Here is an 18,588-nt window from a genome sequence, read left to right on the forward strand (position 1 = left end):
GACAACTTAACTATATAAAATTCTTTTATATAAATTAATCAACATCATTGGTCATGGAATTGACTAGACACAATAAATAGGTAAATTCAAACCACCTCCAGAATTTCTTGCATCAAATAGTATAATTGCTTGCATTTGATCTAAGTTTTCACTTTGATTTATGTTTGATTTCTAAAATGAGTTATCACATTTTCTGTCATCTTATCTCCATTTAGAGGTAAAGAATTCAGCTTCAGAGGTAGAAAAGATTTTCATGCTTACAGTTAGCCAGTTTGTTAAAGGAAGGAGATGAATGGGTCTCATGACTCCTGACATTTTAGTCCTGTTTCTTTCCTAATCAGTTTCTTTCCTAAGCATGCATCAGGCTTTATAAGCATGATTTTATGCTAATGAGCATAAATTTTCTCATTTAGTCCTTACCACAGTCCCAGGAGATTTGTAGTATTTTCCCTATTGTAGAGGCATGGAAACCAAAGCTGAGAGAATTTAAGTAGCTAGCCAGAATCGTACATACCTGTGAGCTACAGGGATTTGAACTCAGATAGATGGACTTCAGAACCCATGACCCCTGGCTCTGCAAATCAGAAAATATTACCATCCTCCATGTCTTTGATTTTATTTGTTTCTTCTTTGGTCATATTACATATGAAAATAATGCCAGTTATGTGGTGACCTTGGGTAGACAGATAAGAAAATGACACAGTTCACAAGAAAGTTCTTTAAAATAACATTGAGGCCACTCATGGTTACTTTGAGTTCACAGGGGCAAATTGTCCCTGTATTACCACAGTGGGTCCAGGCTAGATGTTTTGAAACAAAATGGATCTGTTTAGGTGTTTTTGAATTGATAGTGTTCGGATTCCCCCAAAGGCAGCCCGGCTACTTGTGCTTCAGCATGCCCTACAGAATGCGGAGGGAACACTGGGGAGAGGCACCTGCCAGTACCTTTCAAACAGTACTCTCAAGATATATATTTTCTTCCTAAATCATGGTATCCCTAAAGGGCAGATAAGCAGGCCCACTGTCTTCCTTCAGTCGACACAGTTTAGACTGTGTGTGGCTTCTGTGGACTGAAAAAACAAGGGGTAGAAGTGGAGGCTAATTAATTTGTATTTTGATATTTAATTAATGGCGATAAGGTCTGAAAGCACCTACAATTAATGACACTGTGGGCCATGAGAATAAGACAGCCTAGGTCAAACAGAATATGAAAGAGTAGGTGATAAAAGGCATACGTGTAGAATTGATATCAGAACCATTAAAATATGAACGACGTGTGTGTATGCCTATGTAATTAGAAATCACACTTGCCTACAGTCACACACATTAGGAAGGCTAGGCTTCTGTAACAAATAAAACCCAAGTAATGTCTCACCAGAAGAGGTGTTGACTTCTCAGTCACATGGTGATTCCAGTCTGCAGTGCTGATGGTAGAGGATGGTGCAGTCATTTGGGAACCCAGGCTGACAATGGCTCTACCATCTTCCCATCATCAAATTTGCCCTGGGGTCACCATCCCAGTCAATCAGAAAGGGAAAAGGGCTTAGAGGCACTCCTGCAGGAGGTTGTATGCTCCAAGCCTTGAAGTGGGACAAATCACTTCTGCCTGCATTCCATTGTCTAGAACTAGGCCTCATGGCCAAACCAAACTCAAGGAAGCTGGGAAATGCAACACAATTATGTGCCCAGAAGAAGAAAAAGGATTATGGTGAATATCTAGCACTCTCTGCCACTGACTGTAGGTAGCCTATTCTGAAGCAATGAGGATTTTGACCTATTGGGAGGTTATTGCAATATCCCAGATGAGGCATGAGAACTATAAGAATGTTCAGGATGAAAAGGGGAAAATATATCTAATATATATTTGAACTTAAAATCAGGGTTTGTAAATAATTGGATATGGGGAATGAAGAAGAGAGAGGAGAAAAGAAGGAGTCTGTCACTGACTCATTGACTTTTCTTGAGACAGGGTCTCACTCTGTCACCCAGGTTGGAGTGCAGTAGTTTGATTATAGCTCATCGCAATCCTGAACTCCTGAGCTCAAGCAGTCTTCCCACCTAAGTCTCCCGAGTAGATAGGAACAGGTGGCAACCACTGCACCTAGATAATTTTTTTATTATTTTTTGCAGAGGTGGGAGTCTTGCTATGTTGACCAGGCTAGTCTGGAACTCCTAGCCTCAAGCAAAATTCTGCCTCAGCCTCCCAAAGTGCTGAGATTATTGGCATGAACCACTATTCAATTTGGGTTTTGGCTATTCCACTTGAACTGACTGTCATTGACTATTCAATTTGAATCAGCTATTTAATTTGAATTTTCGTTGTCTGCTGGGTGGTGCTCCTATGAACTGAAATTGTCTCTAAAAACAAAATGGTTGTATGATGACCCAGATATTCGTTTTTTTTTTCCCCATCCTCTTAACTTTTCATTCATCACCAAAACCCAGAGCAGTTGTGGAATTATGGAATTTAAATGTGTTTTAATTATTTTGTCTTGAGAATATTTAATACATGTTAATTAATTGATAAATGTTAATTGATTTAACGAGACATTACTATATCCATGCAAATTAAGCCAAAATGAAGTACGCATCAACTATGATTACTGTTTGAGCTCAAAGGTTAATTAACACGTGTTGATTATAGCAAATCATGATACAAAGAATTAATTCTATCTCAAATGTCATTATTTGACTTTGACAGAAATAAATGGTCTTATTGAATACATTATAGCTCACCAAAAAAAAAAAAAAAAAAAAAACTGGCAACAGTGGTGGAACGATTAACAGCTATTAATTCCCGGCAGTTCGGCTAGAAAAAGAATATTGGCTCAGATTCTAGAGTTTTCAAAGCTGTAAGGACTATTACTAGAATAGAGCTCCACATTTGACAAGAGTCCCCCCTCATGACAGGGCCTGGTGCCTGCTCCCTTTGTGCATGTTTTGAGAGAAAATGTTTAATAAATAGAACTGAAGGCCAGCACGGTGGCTCACACCTGTAATCCCAGCACTCTGGGAGGCTGAGGCCAGTGGATCACTTGAGGTCAGGAGTTCGAGACCAGCCTGGCCAACATGGCAAAACACTTCCTACAAAAAAAATATAAAAATTAGGCATGGTGGCGCATGCCTGTAGTCCCAACTACTCGGGAGCCTGAAGCATGAGAAACATTGAATCCGGGAGACAGAGGTTGCAGTAAGCCAAATTCGAGCCACTGCACTCCAGCCTGGGTGACAGAGTGACACTCTGTCTCAAAATAATATATAATAATAATAAATAGCTGTCAGAGAGGGCCAGGGTTCAGAATGAAAACTCTGAGTTTTGAGTTCCTCACTGTCCCTGATTTTTATTTCTGCCTATTCCTGAAGCTATTTATTTGGGATTGCCTCTCTCCATAATGAGTCACTTATCTCCCAATCACCACATCTTAGAGCCCATAGAATCACCATTGATATCAATTTGCCTCTGTCCTACAAAAAAGAAAAAAGTTGTAATAGTTTTTCAAGTCAGTGTCACCTCATCATTCCTGTCCTCTCCTCTTTATGTCCTCTGTTAGTCTAAAGCCCAGTGGTTTCTAATCTGATGGTAGGAGGAATTTACAGATGAAGGAGGATGCTTTTGTTTGTTACAACGATGTGGGGGAGGGGCTGCCACTAGCATTCAATGTCTGAGAGGCATGAATGATAAAAGTCCCAGGACATTCAGGAAAGTCCCTCATGAGGAAGAATTGTTGAGTCCCAAATGCCAATGGTACCCAACGGATGAGAGTGAAGGACCTGGGTTACCACTCCTGCTTAGAACACCTGCCCTTGCCTCCTTGCTGGTCTACACACCTCCAGCCTCTCCCGTCTCCTATCTTTTCCACACACTGTTGCACAAGACATGAGACTGCCAAATTCATCCTCCAAAAAGCTATTCTAATCATTCCTAACTCCTGCTCGTAAGTCTTTGATATCTCCTCATTTCACACTTATTCAGAAAAAATCTACTGTAACCCAATATCCAACAGCCTTCCCAGGCTTACATAATCAAGCTTTCAAAACATACTGCCTCCTACTTGTCTTCATCCATGCTAAGCTTCAACAGCTCAGTTGCCTTAAACCTCCTGCCTCTCCCAGTCTGGTGTCTCTATTCATGCCGGTTCCTCTCCCTGGAATTTCTTTCCCCTTCTCCTCTGCCCTTTTAAATCCTGCCTGTTCAGGATCAAGCTTTGAGTCTGATCTTGCACAAAGCTTTTCCTGATCCCTAAAACAGGAAGTGATTTCTAAAGTTCCTTGGGTGTGATCTGAAATCGCTCTTGCAATGTCCTCCCGCCTTCTGGCCTGTGGGAGGCTGTCCACAGCCCCATTGGACACAGCATATTCCTTTGTGTTTTCAAATATTAAGTAATTGATATAAAAGCTGAGCTAACACTGTAAGTAGGTAAAAACCTTGAAGCTGGACTTTCTGGGGTTTAGTCCTGACTCAGTAAATTACCAGCTGTACGTCCTCACTTTACCTCATTTCCCTCCTCTATGAAATGAGGATGATGATAATGCCCAACTTATATGACTTAGGAGATAAAAGGAATAACTATATGTAAGGTACTCAGAAGATTGTCAGGCACATAGGAAGTACTCAGTAAGTGTTTGCTCTGATTCATATTTCCAAATAGAGAACGTCAGTGCTATGCAGTGTGCATGGGTATGGCTCTTATTTTGATAGAGACTCACCTCTCATTGAATTGCCTCATCATTCAGTCAGATCCTTTGGGCCAGTCAGTTAACTGTAAACTGTGTGGTCATGTAAAATGGAAGTGACAGCATAATTTTCCGCAGCATTTCAGAGCAGTGTTCATATGGTGCTGATGTGACCCCCAGCATCAGTTCCGGTTCTGAACACCTGGATACTGACCTTTGACTTGGTTAGTTGGTCGCCACAGGGTCACTAGGTGTAATGAGCCCTCATCCTCCAGCAGGCCAGCCCAGGTTTACTTTCATAGCAGAGGCTGGGGTCCAAGAGCAAGAATGGAAAGCACCAACTCTTGAGAACTGGAACAGCATCATCCACTGCATTCTGTTGGCCAAGGCAAGTCACAAGACAGCCCTGATTCAAGAGCTGGAGAAATAAATTCCACCTCTGGATGACAGAAGCTGCAAAGTCTGCTTGCAAAGAGCATGGGTTTAAGGAAGTATGAACGACGCAGGCCATTAGTGCAATCAATCTATAGTAGTACTTCAGCTGCTATCTCTATTACCTAGATACATAATATGATACAAAGAAGAAAGTGCTAGGAAGGTAATAAAAGAAAACCTAAAGAATTTTAAGGAGGAGAATATATTACCTCTATAAATGACCCACTTGGAAAAGATGATGATGCAGTAGAAAATAATTTCTACTTTTCTCTTTCTGTGATCTACAGGTTATCTACCTAAGAACTCTATTATGTTATATATGTGTTATAACACAAGAACGTGCACAAAATGAAATATAAAATTATATGGAGAGTGAAGGCCAGGTGCAGTGGCTCATGCCTGTAATCCCAGCACTTTGGGAGGCCAAGGAGGGCAGATCACTTGAAGTCAGAAGTTTGAGACTAGCCCGGTCAATATGGTGAAACCCTGTCTCTACTAAAAATACAAAAGTTAGCTAGGTGTGGTGGCACACACCTGTAATTCCAGCTACTTGGGAGGCTGGGGCAGGAGAATTGTTTGAACTTGGGAGGCAGAGATTGCAGTGAGCCAAGAACATGCCACCACACTCCAGCCTGGGCTACAGGGTGAGACTCCACCCCAAAGAATAAATAAATAAATAAATAATTATGTGGAGAGTGAAGTTACAGCAAGAGAAACTTAAGTCTGGTCTTTATTTACACCCTATCAAAAGAAATCTTCAAGCATGTCATAGATGGAACTTTCACCCTTTCTTTTTTTTTTAGTTCAGCACTTTGTTTTGCTCATACAGAAACAGCCCTTTTTAATGAGGATGAGCAGGGGAGTGGGGATGCAAGAAAAATCAGTCACAGGAAAGAATCAGGCACAGAAAAGGGAACAAATTTTGTGATGGACATGGGCATGGTTTCAAAATGACCCCCTGCTAAACCTGAGATATTTAAGAATTGTAAACAAACAAAAACACTTTGAGGGGAATGAGCTGTATGTGTGGCAAAAGGCGACTGAGTTCTTCCCCACCAGTGGATCGAGGGATGAAAAGCATGATGCTGTAACATCTTTCTAACTCCAAGTGTAATCTGAGGACCAACAGCATCGGCAGCACCTAGGAGCTTGCTAAAAGGCACAATCGCCTCCCCTCCCCAGACCAACTGAATCAGAATCTGCATTTAGCAAGGTCCCCAGGTGATTCATATGGTCCCTAAAGTTTGAGGAGCACTACTGTAATAAATATTGTCTTGGGTTTTAGAGACAGAAAACCCTTTGGGCAGGTCAACTCTCAAAGCCTGTTTCTTCATCTACACCATAATGATACCAGTCTACAACGCAGGTTTGTCATGGAGAGAAATAAGTGAGATGGTATCATTCAGTGTTAGGGAGGAGAGGCAAGGGGCAGACACCTGGACCTGACATCCACTCTGAACAGCATTGGTAGGAAATGTGGCAGCTTGCCTGCCGCCCCCTGGGCAATCATGCCAGGATAATTAATTTGTTTTCTTTTGAGACAGGATCTCACCCTGGCACCTAGGCTGGAGTGCAGTGGTGCAATCATAGCTCACTGCAGCTTCAAATTCCCAGGTTCAAGCAGTCCTCGCAGCTCAGCCTCCTAAGTAGCTGGGAATGCAAGTACACAACACCACACCTGGCTAATTTTTAAATTTCTTTAGAGATGGGTGCTCCCTATGTTGCCCAGGTGATCTCAAACTCCTGGGCTCACAGGATCCTCCTGCCTCAGCCTCCCATAGTGTTGGGATTAAAGGCATGAGCCACTGCACCTGGCCTGCCAGGATAAGTTTTAAAGGGAAGCAAATTTCCATTTGCATTGAATTTTCCTTCTACATACAAATCAGGTTTCTCAACCGTGGCTGTTTGTTAAAATAAGCTGGGGAATTATTTTTAATACTGAGCATCCCTGGGTCCTACCCCAAGAGATTCAGATTAATTTGTGTGGGTGGGGTGCCCCAAGTGGTGGTAATTTTTAAAAAGCTCTATGGGCAATGTTAGTGAGCAGCCGGGACTGAGAACTGACCCTGGATCCCAGTGATGGGGCATGTGTGGGAAGGTGACACTCAGCCTCTGTCATCTCTCTCCTTCCCTGTCACAGTGCTCCACCACATGTGGCCTGGGGGCCTACTGGAGAAGGGTGGAGTGCAGCACCCAGATGGATTCTGACTGCGCGGCCATCCAGAGACCTGACCCTGCAAAAAGATGCCACCTCCGTCCCTGTGCTGGCTGGAAAGTGGGAAACTGGAGCAAGGTAACGTATCAGGCTTGGCAGAGTCTTGGAAGTAGAGAAGGTGGGGATGGGTTGGAAAGGGAATCTTATATAAGCACTCGCTAAAGTCGTTTTTTTTCTTTTTTTTTTCTTTTTTAAATATACTTTAAGTTCTAGGGTACATGTGCACAACGTGCAGGTTTGTTACATATGTATACATGTGCCATGTTGGTGTGCTGCACCCATTAACTCGTCATTTACATTAGGTATATCTCCTAATGCTATCCCTCCCCGCTCCCCCAACCCCACAACAGGCCCCGGTGTGTAATGTCCCCCTTCCTGTGTCCAAGTGTTCTCATTGTTTAATTCCCACCTATGAGTGAGAAGATGCAGTGTTTGATTTTTTGTCCTTGCAATAGTTTGCTGAGAATGATGGTTTCCAGCTTCATCCATGTCCCTACAAAGGACATGAACTCATCATTTTTGATGGCTGCATAGTATTCCCATGGTGTATATGTGCCACATTTTCTTAATCCAGTCTATCATTGTTGGACATTTGGGTTGGTTCCAAGTCTTTGCTATTGTGAGTAGTGCTGCAATAAACATACGTGTGCATGTGTCTTTATAGCAGCATGATTTATATTCCTTTGGGTATACACCCAGTAATGGGATGGCTGGGTCACATGGTATATTCTAGTTCTAGATCCCTGAGGAATCACCACACTGTCTTCCACAATGGTTGAACTAGTTTACAGTCCCACCAACAGTGTTTTTTTCTGCCTTTCTGCTTCCCTTTTGCCTCTTATAAAATCAGGGATGAGCAAATCATGGGCATTACTATAGTCCTACTTCAAGTTACACAAAAGTCTTAGAAGTACAGAGTTTTTATTAACCCACATGTGGTAACCCACCTGTCCTTTCTCTTACAAGATAAACCAGAAAAGTTAAGTTTGGGTTATTAATTGCTTCTCCACAATGCAATGCTATTTCTATATTACTTCAATTTAGCATTTTAATGAATAATCCTGTATTATCATGTATATAATTAAATCATTAATCACCTGTGCTTTACAAAGCAAATATATGGTTTAATCTTCCAGACCCAAAATGAAATGAAAGCTGAGATATAAAGAATAATTTGGGCTTTAAAAGCGTACTCCCTGCACTGATCTTCTTATTTATTTTTACTTTTATTTTTTTGAGATGGAGTCTCGCTTTGTCACCCAGGCTGAAATGCAATGGTGTGATCTTGGCCCACTGCAACCTCTGCCTCCCGGGTTCAAGCGATTCTCTTGCCTTAGCCTCCCGAGTAGCTGGGATTACAGGCACCCACCACCATGCCAGGCTGATTTTTGTATTTTTAGTAGAGATGGGGTTTCACCATGTTGGCCAGGCTGGTCTTGAACTCTTGACCTCAAGTGATCCGCCCGCCTTGGCCTTCCAAACTGCTAAGATTGCAGGTGTGAGCCACCGCACCCAGCCATACTGATCTTTTTAAAGTGCAATTTTACCATCTTTGCTAATCTTACTGTGATTACTCATTTTACTGTGCTGTCTCCATAGTTCCTTGTGAAAAGAATGTATCAGGTTTTCAGATTAGTTAGCCTTGGTGCTTTGAGACACTAACTAGGCCTGATCTGCTTGTCATGCTGGACTAGGGCTTAGCCAGCTCTTGGGGGATAATTCAGGGCTATAAGACACTGGTCAGCGGTGAGATTGAGGGCCAGTTGGCAGGTAGGGAGTACAGAGGTGTGAGCTGTGCATACGCCTGTTTGCCATACATGCTCAACCCTAGGAAGCCTGGTAGACCCCTGTCTTCTCTCCAGGGAGCTGGTTCCTCTTGATAGCTGAGACACGGGAGAAAGGAAAAGAAAGAGCTACCCAAGAGGTTTAGGGAAGCTGATGTCACCTCTAGACATTTGTTTCTTCATCTAGTGAAGAGCTCATGTCCCCAGACAAACAGGACCCAGAGATGTTGCACTGGGCATTTCTGTCTCTGGTTCTCCTGGCGGACTTACCATCAGACAGGAACATGGGATGCTACTGTCTGATGGTCGGTCTTTAGGACCCTTTCCCAAAGCAAGGCTCTGGTCTTTGGAAGAGAGGGGTTGTGAGGCTACTCCTTGAGAAAATTACCACCTTCTTTCTCTTTCTATATCATTTTTCTTTCAAGAATCGATACTGGTCTTTTTTATTTCTCTTCGAACTCATAACAAACTCAGGATCCGAAAAGGACTGAAAGTTTGGCTACAACTTCTCTTCCATATCAAGAGAAATCTCAAGAAACATCTCATATCCCTGAGCTTGCCAAATGTTGACCAAGTCCTAAAGTTCCACTTTCCCCTCACTGGGAATAATCATTTCATTGGAAATTACATGACTCATGAAAAGGAAAGATATGTGAAATAGCTTGTGTTTTGAAAAGGTCAGCTCCAGCCTGAGGGAGTCTAGCCAGTGCAAACCCTGGATGAGAGATTAGCGAGCTCATCTTTGGAGTCCGGCCTCCTAAGGAAAGCCTGGCTTCACTCCTTGCCTGGCCTATAGGGTCTCTCTCATGCCTCTCCCTTTCTCTCTCTCATGGCCTATAGGGTTGCAGATATATTGATTAATCTCTGTAGTGCCCTGAGTGGTTTTGTAGGAGTTATTTCTGACACATCATCAAATTCAACTAGAATGAGGTAACTACTATATCTAAAATCTAATCCTCAAAATTACTCTATTCCTACCAGTAAAGAAAGTGTCTCTTTTATTAGATAATAGATAAACCTTATATCAAAGACACTATGTAACTACTGATGGTCAGTTGCCCTGATTTTTGTTTTTTCTGACTACTATTATGGGTATTGCATACATCAGCAGTCCCTAACCTTTTTAGCACTAGAGACCAGTTTTGTGATCTCTACAAAATCATTTTCCCACAGACTGGGGGAATGGTTTTTGGATGATTCAAGCACATTACTTTTATTGTGCACTTTATTTCTATTATTATTACATTGTCATGTATAATGAAATAATTATGCAACTCACCATAATGTAGAATCAGTGGGAGCCCTGACTTGTTTTCCTGCAACTAGACAGTCCCATCTAGGGGTGATGGGAGACAGTGACAGATCATCAGGCATTAGATTTTCATAAGGAGTGTGCAACCTGGATCCCTTGCATGCACAGTTCACAATAGGGTTTGCATTCCTATGAGAATCTAATGCTGCTGCATGAGGTCGCGCTCAGGCAGCAATGTGAGCAATGGGGAGCAGCTGTAAATACAGATAAAGCTTTGCTTGCTCGCCCGATGCTCACCTCCTGCTGTGCAGCCTGGTTTCCTAACAGGCTGAGGTATAACAGACTGGGGATTGAGGACCCCTGGCATACATGGCTTGTCTTTCCTAGAGATATTAACTTAAATTTTATCTTAAATCTTGATTATTGAGACCCCTTTTTCTAATTAGTTTTTTTTTGAGATGGGGTCTCACTTTGTCACCTAAGCTGGAGTACAGTGGCCCACTCACAGCTCACTCCAGTCTCAACCTCCTGGGCTCAAACAATACTCCTGCTTCAGCTTCAAGTAGTTGGAGACCCCTTTTTCATATGGATGTCTAAAGTCCAAATCGTGCTAGGAAAGATTTGAAGGCCTTCCCTCTCAGTTTCACTAATTCTGATAGGCCTTTTATGCTCTCTTTGTGGCAGACCTCCAAAATCTAGAGCAGGAAAGAGGATCCCTGGTTTTGCCTTAAATATCCAGAGAGTTTAGATTCTGCCAAATTGATCATTTCACAGATACTTTCTCAGAAAGAAAAATTCTAATTTTACCTGGAATTTTCTGCATTATTCCAGCAGTCTCTCCTCCAGATCCAGAAACACTTTAATTCTCATAGGATGACAGGGTATGGTGCAGCCTCACCTGAACCCACAGGTATCATACCTGAGGCATCCAGGTTACTCACCAGGAACTTCTACCACTGTGATTGCTGTCTGGATTGCAGTTGTTTTACTGTCTTATTTCTCTCATACCATTCTTCTTGATGAAGCCTGATAGAACTGCTGTGAACATTTTCTCATATACATATGTCAGGGTCATGACTACACCAAAGGTCATGTTGCAGTCCGAAGGGAGTGGGTGGATGAGCAGAAAGAACACTTGGGGGCCATAGGCTGGTGAAAAATTATTTTATTCAGCAGCAACTCTCATCAGCAGCTTTTTCACACTGTCCGCCCCATCTGGGCTGCTTAGTCCGGCTCCCACACACAGATGCATGGCTGGCTCTCCCTTGCTTTCAGGGTCAGCAGCTTAACTCTTTCTTTCTCTCTGGGCATGAGCGAGCCGAGCTGTGTCTTGGCTCCCCTCTGTCCATCTGTGCAGATGGACAGCTTTGGCTGTCTCTCTTTCTCTTGGTGCAGCGTGACCGCACAGTGTCAAACAGGGCGTTTATACCTTTTACAGACAACAGTGGCTTAGAGCCAAGTGATGGCCTTCCCATGTTATGGCTCCATGGCTGTTATAACAAGTGGAGTTACACACCTGCACTCTAAACTTGCTGAGTCACAAAGGATGTAAACATCCTCCCTCGGCCTATCCTTCACCAAAGCACAGCCATGTTCCTTACAACATGACAGAGGACTGAGATATTCAGATCTCTACCTTTCCAGTGTCTGGAAGTAGTTTATCACAGTGGCTTTCTTCCTCTTCGTGCATTAATCTGTCTGAAACAAAATCAAGGTTGTCATCCTCAGGTTTGTCCCAGAGGCAGTCTTGGAAAAATGCAGTTCTGCAGTATTGAATCCCAGAGGGGCTTGACTTGGAATCAGACGTATCTGGGATGATAACCCTACTCTGTCACTAATCAGCATGTGACACTCCCTGTTCATCTAACTACTTAGGAGCTTTAGTTTTCTCACCCCGGAAATGAAGTAGATGATATTGCCTCTACTTACTCTGTAGAGTTGTTGTAAGGATCAAAAGAGGAAATGTGTGCGATGAACTCTGTACATGATAAAAGACCATTCAAACAAGGCCCTGGACAAACATCAAGCTCTAGGTAAAGGTTAGGACTGGCTATTGGACATTTACTAATCTCTTGCTTCCTGCACTTGGGGCAGGAGGCGTGTGGACAGGTTAGGGAAGTAAGCCCTGCCAGTGGAGAAGCTGGCCTGAGAAGGTGTTCACTCCCCAGTGCTATACAGTCAGGGTACTCAAAGTGTTCCTGAACTCTGGAAGACTTGACCTACCGTGGATGCTAGTATTGCCACGTGCCTGACATTGCATGGAAGCTTTGGATAAACAATTTTATTTTTACCATAATACAGGACTTTATAATTCCCACTAAGGAAACTAGGGCTTAGAGTATTTAAATCACCAATATACACTTGATCACAAAACTAATATTGAATAGTCTCAATTCTAAGAAACCATCTCCTGGGGGATTATGTCATTTTAATTACAGCTTTTCAGAAAGAAATGAACCACTACAAAATTAATATGTACATCAGTTGTAGGAAACATGCCAGTTTCAGAATGTTAAAATTTGTATGGGGGAGGCTGGGCGCAGTGGCTCATGCCTGTAATCCCAGCACTTTGAGAGGCCAAGGCAGGCAATCACTTGACCTCAGCAGTTCAAGACCAGCCTGGGCAATATGGCAAAACCCCGTCTCCACTGAAAATACAAAAAAAATTAGCCCGGCTTGGTACAGCGCATGCCTGTAGTCCCAGCTATTTGGGAGGCTGAGGTGGACGGATCACTTGAGCCCAAGAGGCAAAGGTTGCAGTGAGCCAAGATTCCGCCACTGCACTCCAGGCTGGGCAACAGAGTGAGACCCCATCTTAAAAAAAAATCATATGGGAGAAAAAGTGATTCTTCTGATGGAAGAAATGTAGTAAGAGATAATAATGAGCTTGAAAAATCCTCAGCTGGGTTTGACAGCAAAACCGTGCATCATCTGCACAGCTCCGCACACTTCCTCACCGACATTTTGTCTGTTTCTTCTCAAGTTTTGGGAACTGCTGATTTGACAACCCCTTTATTACTTCTGTTAGAATGAACATTGCCCTTTTTGTAGCTAAGTCTAGCAGATCTTGATTTATTTCTGAAGTGTATCAGAAAGATTTTTACTTTTTTTTGTAATAATCTCTTCCCACATAAGCAACGTTGCCATTTTATTTTAGCGGTAACTTTATCGTCTAAGTTATTTGCTGGAAAGTAACAGGAAGTGACAGCCTTTCCTTATGGCCTTGGATTTCATGTATTTACTAACTAGTCCTTCTGTCTTATTCTAGTTCTTGTCTCCATGTTTATTGAATTTTACAGATTGTCTATGGCAGTGCTGCATTTTATGGACCTGAATTTTTACAAATGAATGAATTGGGGGAATAGCCTTTGTTTTGCTAAATACAGACAAACCATACTTTCATACACAGCATGTTCCCAGAAACATTTACTAAAGTCCAGTGTGCAAAAGTCAAAACCTAGAATTGTATGTTATAGGAGAGCTTCTATCCTATGAAGGCAAAAATTGAGTAGCAGAAAGATGGATCATACACTGAGTATCCCTGCATTTATTTTACTGTTGATATAATCTTTTCCGTGTCTAAACCATCACACTCTCTTGACACCCCTGAGCATTTCAGATTAAGAGATTCTCAAGAAGAAATGGTTAGAGGAGTGGCAATTAAATAGAAGCCTTTAGGAACATATAAGAAATGACCCCAAGACCACCATGTCCAGACCACAAGGCTCTCCATAATGGTCTCTGCCCATCTCTTTCTGTCTACCCCTACCCCCTGCTCTAGCATTCTGACAAACTTACTGTTCCCAGACAAGCCGTGTGGGTTCACAGCCTCTGTGCATGCCATTACCTCCACTTCAAATGTCCCCAACCCTATTTTGCCAGCCACATGAGCATTTACTCATTAAGATTCAGCTCAAGTTTGACTCCTTTATTTAAGCTTCTCTTGACTTCTTCAGGTAAAGTTGACTGTCTCCTCTTTTGTGTCCTCACCAGATTGTAGACAACTATGGCATATAATCTTTATTTCTTCTATTCATTTATGTGAATTCTCCTGCCTCAGCTAGATTGCAAACCACTTAGGGTAGAGATACAGAGTTTGGAACATAGTAAGTGCTCAATGAAGGGAAAGTGGGGTGGGGAGAGGGACAGGCAGACCCATGAATTTTGATGCTGTTCCGCTTAGAATTTTTGGAATAATTTTTTTTAACTTTTAAGTTCAGGGTACAAGTGCAGGTTTGCTTCATAGGTAAACTTGCGTCATAGGGGTTTCTGGTACAGATTATTTCATCACCCAGGTATTAAGCCTAGTACCCATTAGTTATTTTTCCTGATCCTCTCCCTCCTCCCACACTCCACCCTCCATTAGGCCCCAGTGTGTGGTGTTCCCCTCCATGTGTCCATGTGTTCTCATCATTTAGTTCCCACTTGTAAGTGAGAACATGTGGTATTTGGTTTTCTGTTCCTGTGTTAGTTTGCTAAGGATAATGGCCTCTAGCTCTATCCATGTTCCTGCAAAGGAAATGATCTCATTCTTTTTTATGGCTTCATAGTATTCCATAGTGTATATTACCACTTTGCTTTATTCAGTTTATCATTGATGGGCATTTAGGTTGATTCCATGTCTTTGCTATTGTGAATAGTGCCACAATGAACATATGCATACATGTGTCTTTATAACAGAATAATTTATATTCCTTTGGGTGTATACCCAGTAATGGGATTGCTGGGTCAAATAGTATTTCTGTCTTTAGGTCTTGAGGAATCCACCACACTGTCTTTCACAATGGCTGAACTAATATACTCTCCCACCAACAGTGTATAAGCATTCCTTTTTCTCTACAAACTCATCAGCATCTGTTATTTTTTTACTTTTTAATAATAGCCACTCTGACAGATGTGAAATTGTATCTCATTGCGGTTTCGATTTGCATTTCTCTAATGATCAGTGATATTGACCTTTTTTTCATATGATTGTTGACCGCGTGTATGTCTTTTTTTGAAAAGTGTCTGTTCATGTCCTTTGCCCACTTTTTTATGTGGTTGTTTGTTTTTTGGGTTTTTTTTTTTGGTATAAATTTAAGTGCCTTAGAGATGTTGGATATTAGAGCTTTGTCACATGCATAGTTTGCAAAAGTTTTCTCCCATTCTGTAGGTTGTCTGTTTACTCTGTTGATAGTTTCTTTTGCTGTACAGAAGCTCTTCAGTTTAATAGATCCCATTTGTCAATTTTTGCTTCTATTGTAATTGCTTAAGAACAAAGCTGGAGGCATCAGCCTAAGAGACTTCAAAGTATACTACAGGGCTACAATAACCAAAACAGCATGGTACTGGTAAAAAACAAACACATGGACCAATGGATCAGAATAGAGAACCCAGAAATAAGACCGCACACCTACAACTATCTGATCTTCGAATTATTTTAAGGGTCTTATGAATGTGTTTAGCATAAGGCCAGAAAGGAATTCTTTCCATATTTCAGAAAGAATTATTTTAAGGGTCTTAAGAATGTGTTTAGGAAAAGGCCGGAAAGGAATTCCTTCTGTATCCCAATTTAGTATTTGATGTATAACTTTGAGAGGAAGAAAGTATTCTGAAATCAAAACAGAGCACAAACTCAGTGATCTCATACATTCATGACACTCTAGAATGCTGGGATAGTTTAATCATCTAATTTATCCTCTTTTGAATACCAGTGGAGAAATGGAGGCTTAGAGAAGTGCAGTGATTAATCTGCAGTCACACAGCCACTTGATGCCAGGGTCATAGATGGAGTTGGTCTGTTAGTCCCCCAATTCTATGTTTGTTAGTTGTGTTATACTTCTCTGAATACTCTGTAGGAGTCCAGCCTGGGAAGTGCATTAGGATTTCATAAATCAAAAATAGCACAAGAAAGAAAAGGTTTTGATTTCATTTTACCTCTGCCAGTGGCCCCAGTAAGCTAAGGATATTTTTTCATTCTAACTCAATTTGCTTTGCAAATCACAGGAGTTAAACAAACTGATGTAGTGGTGTGGTAACTGGATACTATCAGACCTGTTTGGTTTCAACAGGGCGTTCACCAGTCTTTCTGTTCTCATTAGCCTGCCTCTTGTCATCAGTCTGGTTCACAGGCTTTACATTAGGAAAACAGGAATACAAACAGCCTTCCTCTCAGGCAATAAGAAAATGAATATAATATAACAATTGTCATTCAGCACACAAAAGCAAAAGAGCATTAGGACTGGAGTGACTTAATATGCTGTCACTTCCCTCTTGCTAACAGAATCAGAGGCTCTTTTGAAAATGGAATAGAATAATCATAGATTTAGTGAGTGTCTTCCCTTATTACTGACTTCAGCATGTTAATAAATTTTATTTCCCACTGAATGTGAACATGCTCTTGACAAAAGAGTAATGCTAATTTGAAAAATAAATTTAGGAATAACAGATTATAGCAACAAATGGAAAATAAAAAAGTAAAATCTCATTTTATACTTATGTCTTTTAAATCCCCTTTTCCTAATAAAAAGTACTCTTGTTTTAACTATGGGCTATTTCCTGGAAATTTATTTTGTCAGACAAATAGTTGCTTTGAGTGGAAGCTATTAACATGCTTTCTCATTTGTTCTATGGCAAATTTTAAGTTTGCTGTTACTGTTTTTCTTTGTGTGCTTACTGTGTGGCAGGAAAATAAAGTTTTTAATTTGCACTTTTGGGAAGCTGTTGGCAAGTATTGCTTATTTCTGATAACCTAAACACACTTGATTTATGGAAGTATCAGAGCATCAATCTGTCCCCTCGTCACATGGGCCCATGTGTTTCCAAAATACAGACCAATGTTTGAAGTCAGGTGATTTGGTGAAATCTGCCAGTCAGAGGAAGAAAGGGGAGCAGTATTTTGGGGTCTATGTCTACTGAAAAGTCTTAAGGAATTTTCTTTCCTCAACCACAGCCCTAGAATCATGGCTATTCCACCATAGCCAGAAAGACAGCATGGTCTTTTACCCTTCAGAGAGAAGGGCCAGATGAAAATAAACCTTACAGCAAGGGATACCCTTTCTTGGTGACTTGTTTCCTCGGCCAAGACTGCCAGTGAGATCATTGATGGAAGGATTCAGAGGGTAAAGAAGCACATTCTTTATCCTGTGATTACCGGAGATCTCTTTAGCCCATTGGGAGCCCTCCCAGCTGGCATTTTCTCATAACTCAATGTTGATTCAACAGCTTCATAATGCCCATCTACACTGTGTCTGTTGTCCCTGTGCTAGGGATCCATGGTGCAATGTGGAACAGGGCAGGGCAGGGCAGGGCAGGGCAGGCTCTGCTTTCATGGCAGTGATGGACAGTAGAAAGAATGGACAAAATCAGTAAAAGTTGCTCTGCAGTTTAGCTTTGTGGGATGAAAACAGAAGAGGAGCTGAGACAAATTACAAGAGAAATCACCTCCCTTAGATCAGGTATTCCATGAGGACCTCTCAGAAGAGGTGCCATTGAAAATGAGGCATAAAAAAAAAAACAGTGGTGGGTAATGCAGAGAATAGAGGAAGGAACATTCAGGACATGGGAACCCCAAGGACATTGTATTAACCCGAGGAGAACCTAGGGAAGAACCTGGGCTGATGAGCACAGATGTTAGCCTCCATCCCACCTACCTCAGGTCCCCACCTCAGTGTGGGCAGTAACAAGACCCGTCAGGCCAGGTCTGGCCATGAGACACCAGGCTGCAGAGGGAAGATAAGCAGAAGGCCTATGGCAAGCACTAGAGTTCTAAACAGACCAGAGAGCAAGTCCTAGAAGCACAAGTTATGATCAGATAAAATCTTTGTAGGTCAGGGAGTGGGTAGCTGCCAAAATCCAAGAGGTCAGAGAGTCAACAAAAGCAGCACTCTGGAACAGGCTGTGTAAACTTGGTTGTAGGTGACCCAGACCCATCAGTGTTTATCACGGTCCAAGGGAAATCAGCAGCCTGCTGGCGAACCTGGGCTGCTGTATAAGGGGTGGGGTCAGAGAGGAAGGGAGTGAGTAGGGCCTGTGTAGTGGCTATTGGGGGCAAGTGCTGAGAAGACTCTCAGTGGTGGCTGCAGGTGATGGCGCTGCAGGAGGAATGGTGAGGGTGAGGGCAAGGACAGGGTTTGCTCACACCCATAAGTCAAACCACTGAGTAGTTATTCAGTTTATTTCCCTACTCAAGGCCCTTCATGAGAGAGACATAGTAACCTATTCTGCATCCAGCGTCATAGAGAAAACCA

The 18,588-nt window shown here is 42.0% G+C and overlaps 1 protein-coding gene across 3 annotated transcripts in view; it reads left to right on the plus strand.

Moving 5' to 3' along the window:
- Positions 1-18,588, plus strand: part of ADAMTS12 (ADAM metallopeptidase with thrombospondin type 1 motif 12) — a 367,651-nt gene that overhangs the window by 324,047 nt on the left and 25,016 nt on the right. For all 3 annotated transcript variants that reach the window (XM_063619890.1, XM_055246206.1, XM_055246207.1), the window contains one exon: positions 7,250-7,402. In XM_063619890.1, the coding sequence (XP_063475960.1) occupies positions 7,250-7,402 (153 nt within the window). The remainder of the gene's footprint in view (positions 1-7,249; positions 7,403-18,588) is intronic.

This window comes from Symphalangus syndactylus, chromosome 16, assembly GCF_028878055.3.
Source record: "Symphalangus syndactylus isolate Jambi chromosome 16, NHGRI_mSymSyn1-v2.1_pri, whole genome shotgun sequence".
Lineage (NCBI taxonomy): Eukaryota > Metazoa > Chordata > Mammalia > Primates > Hylobatidae > Symphalangus > Symphalangus syndactylus.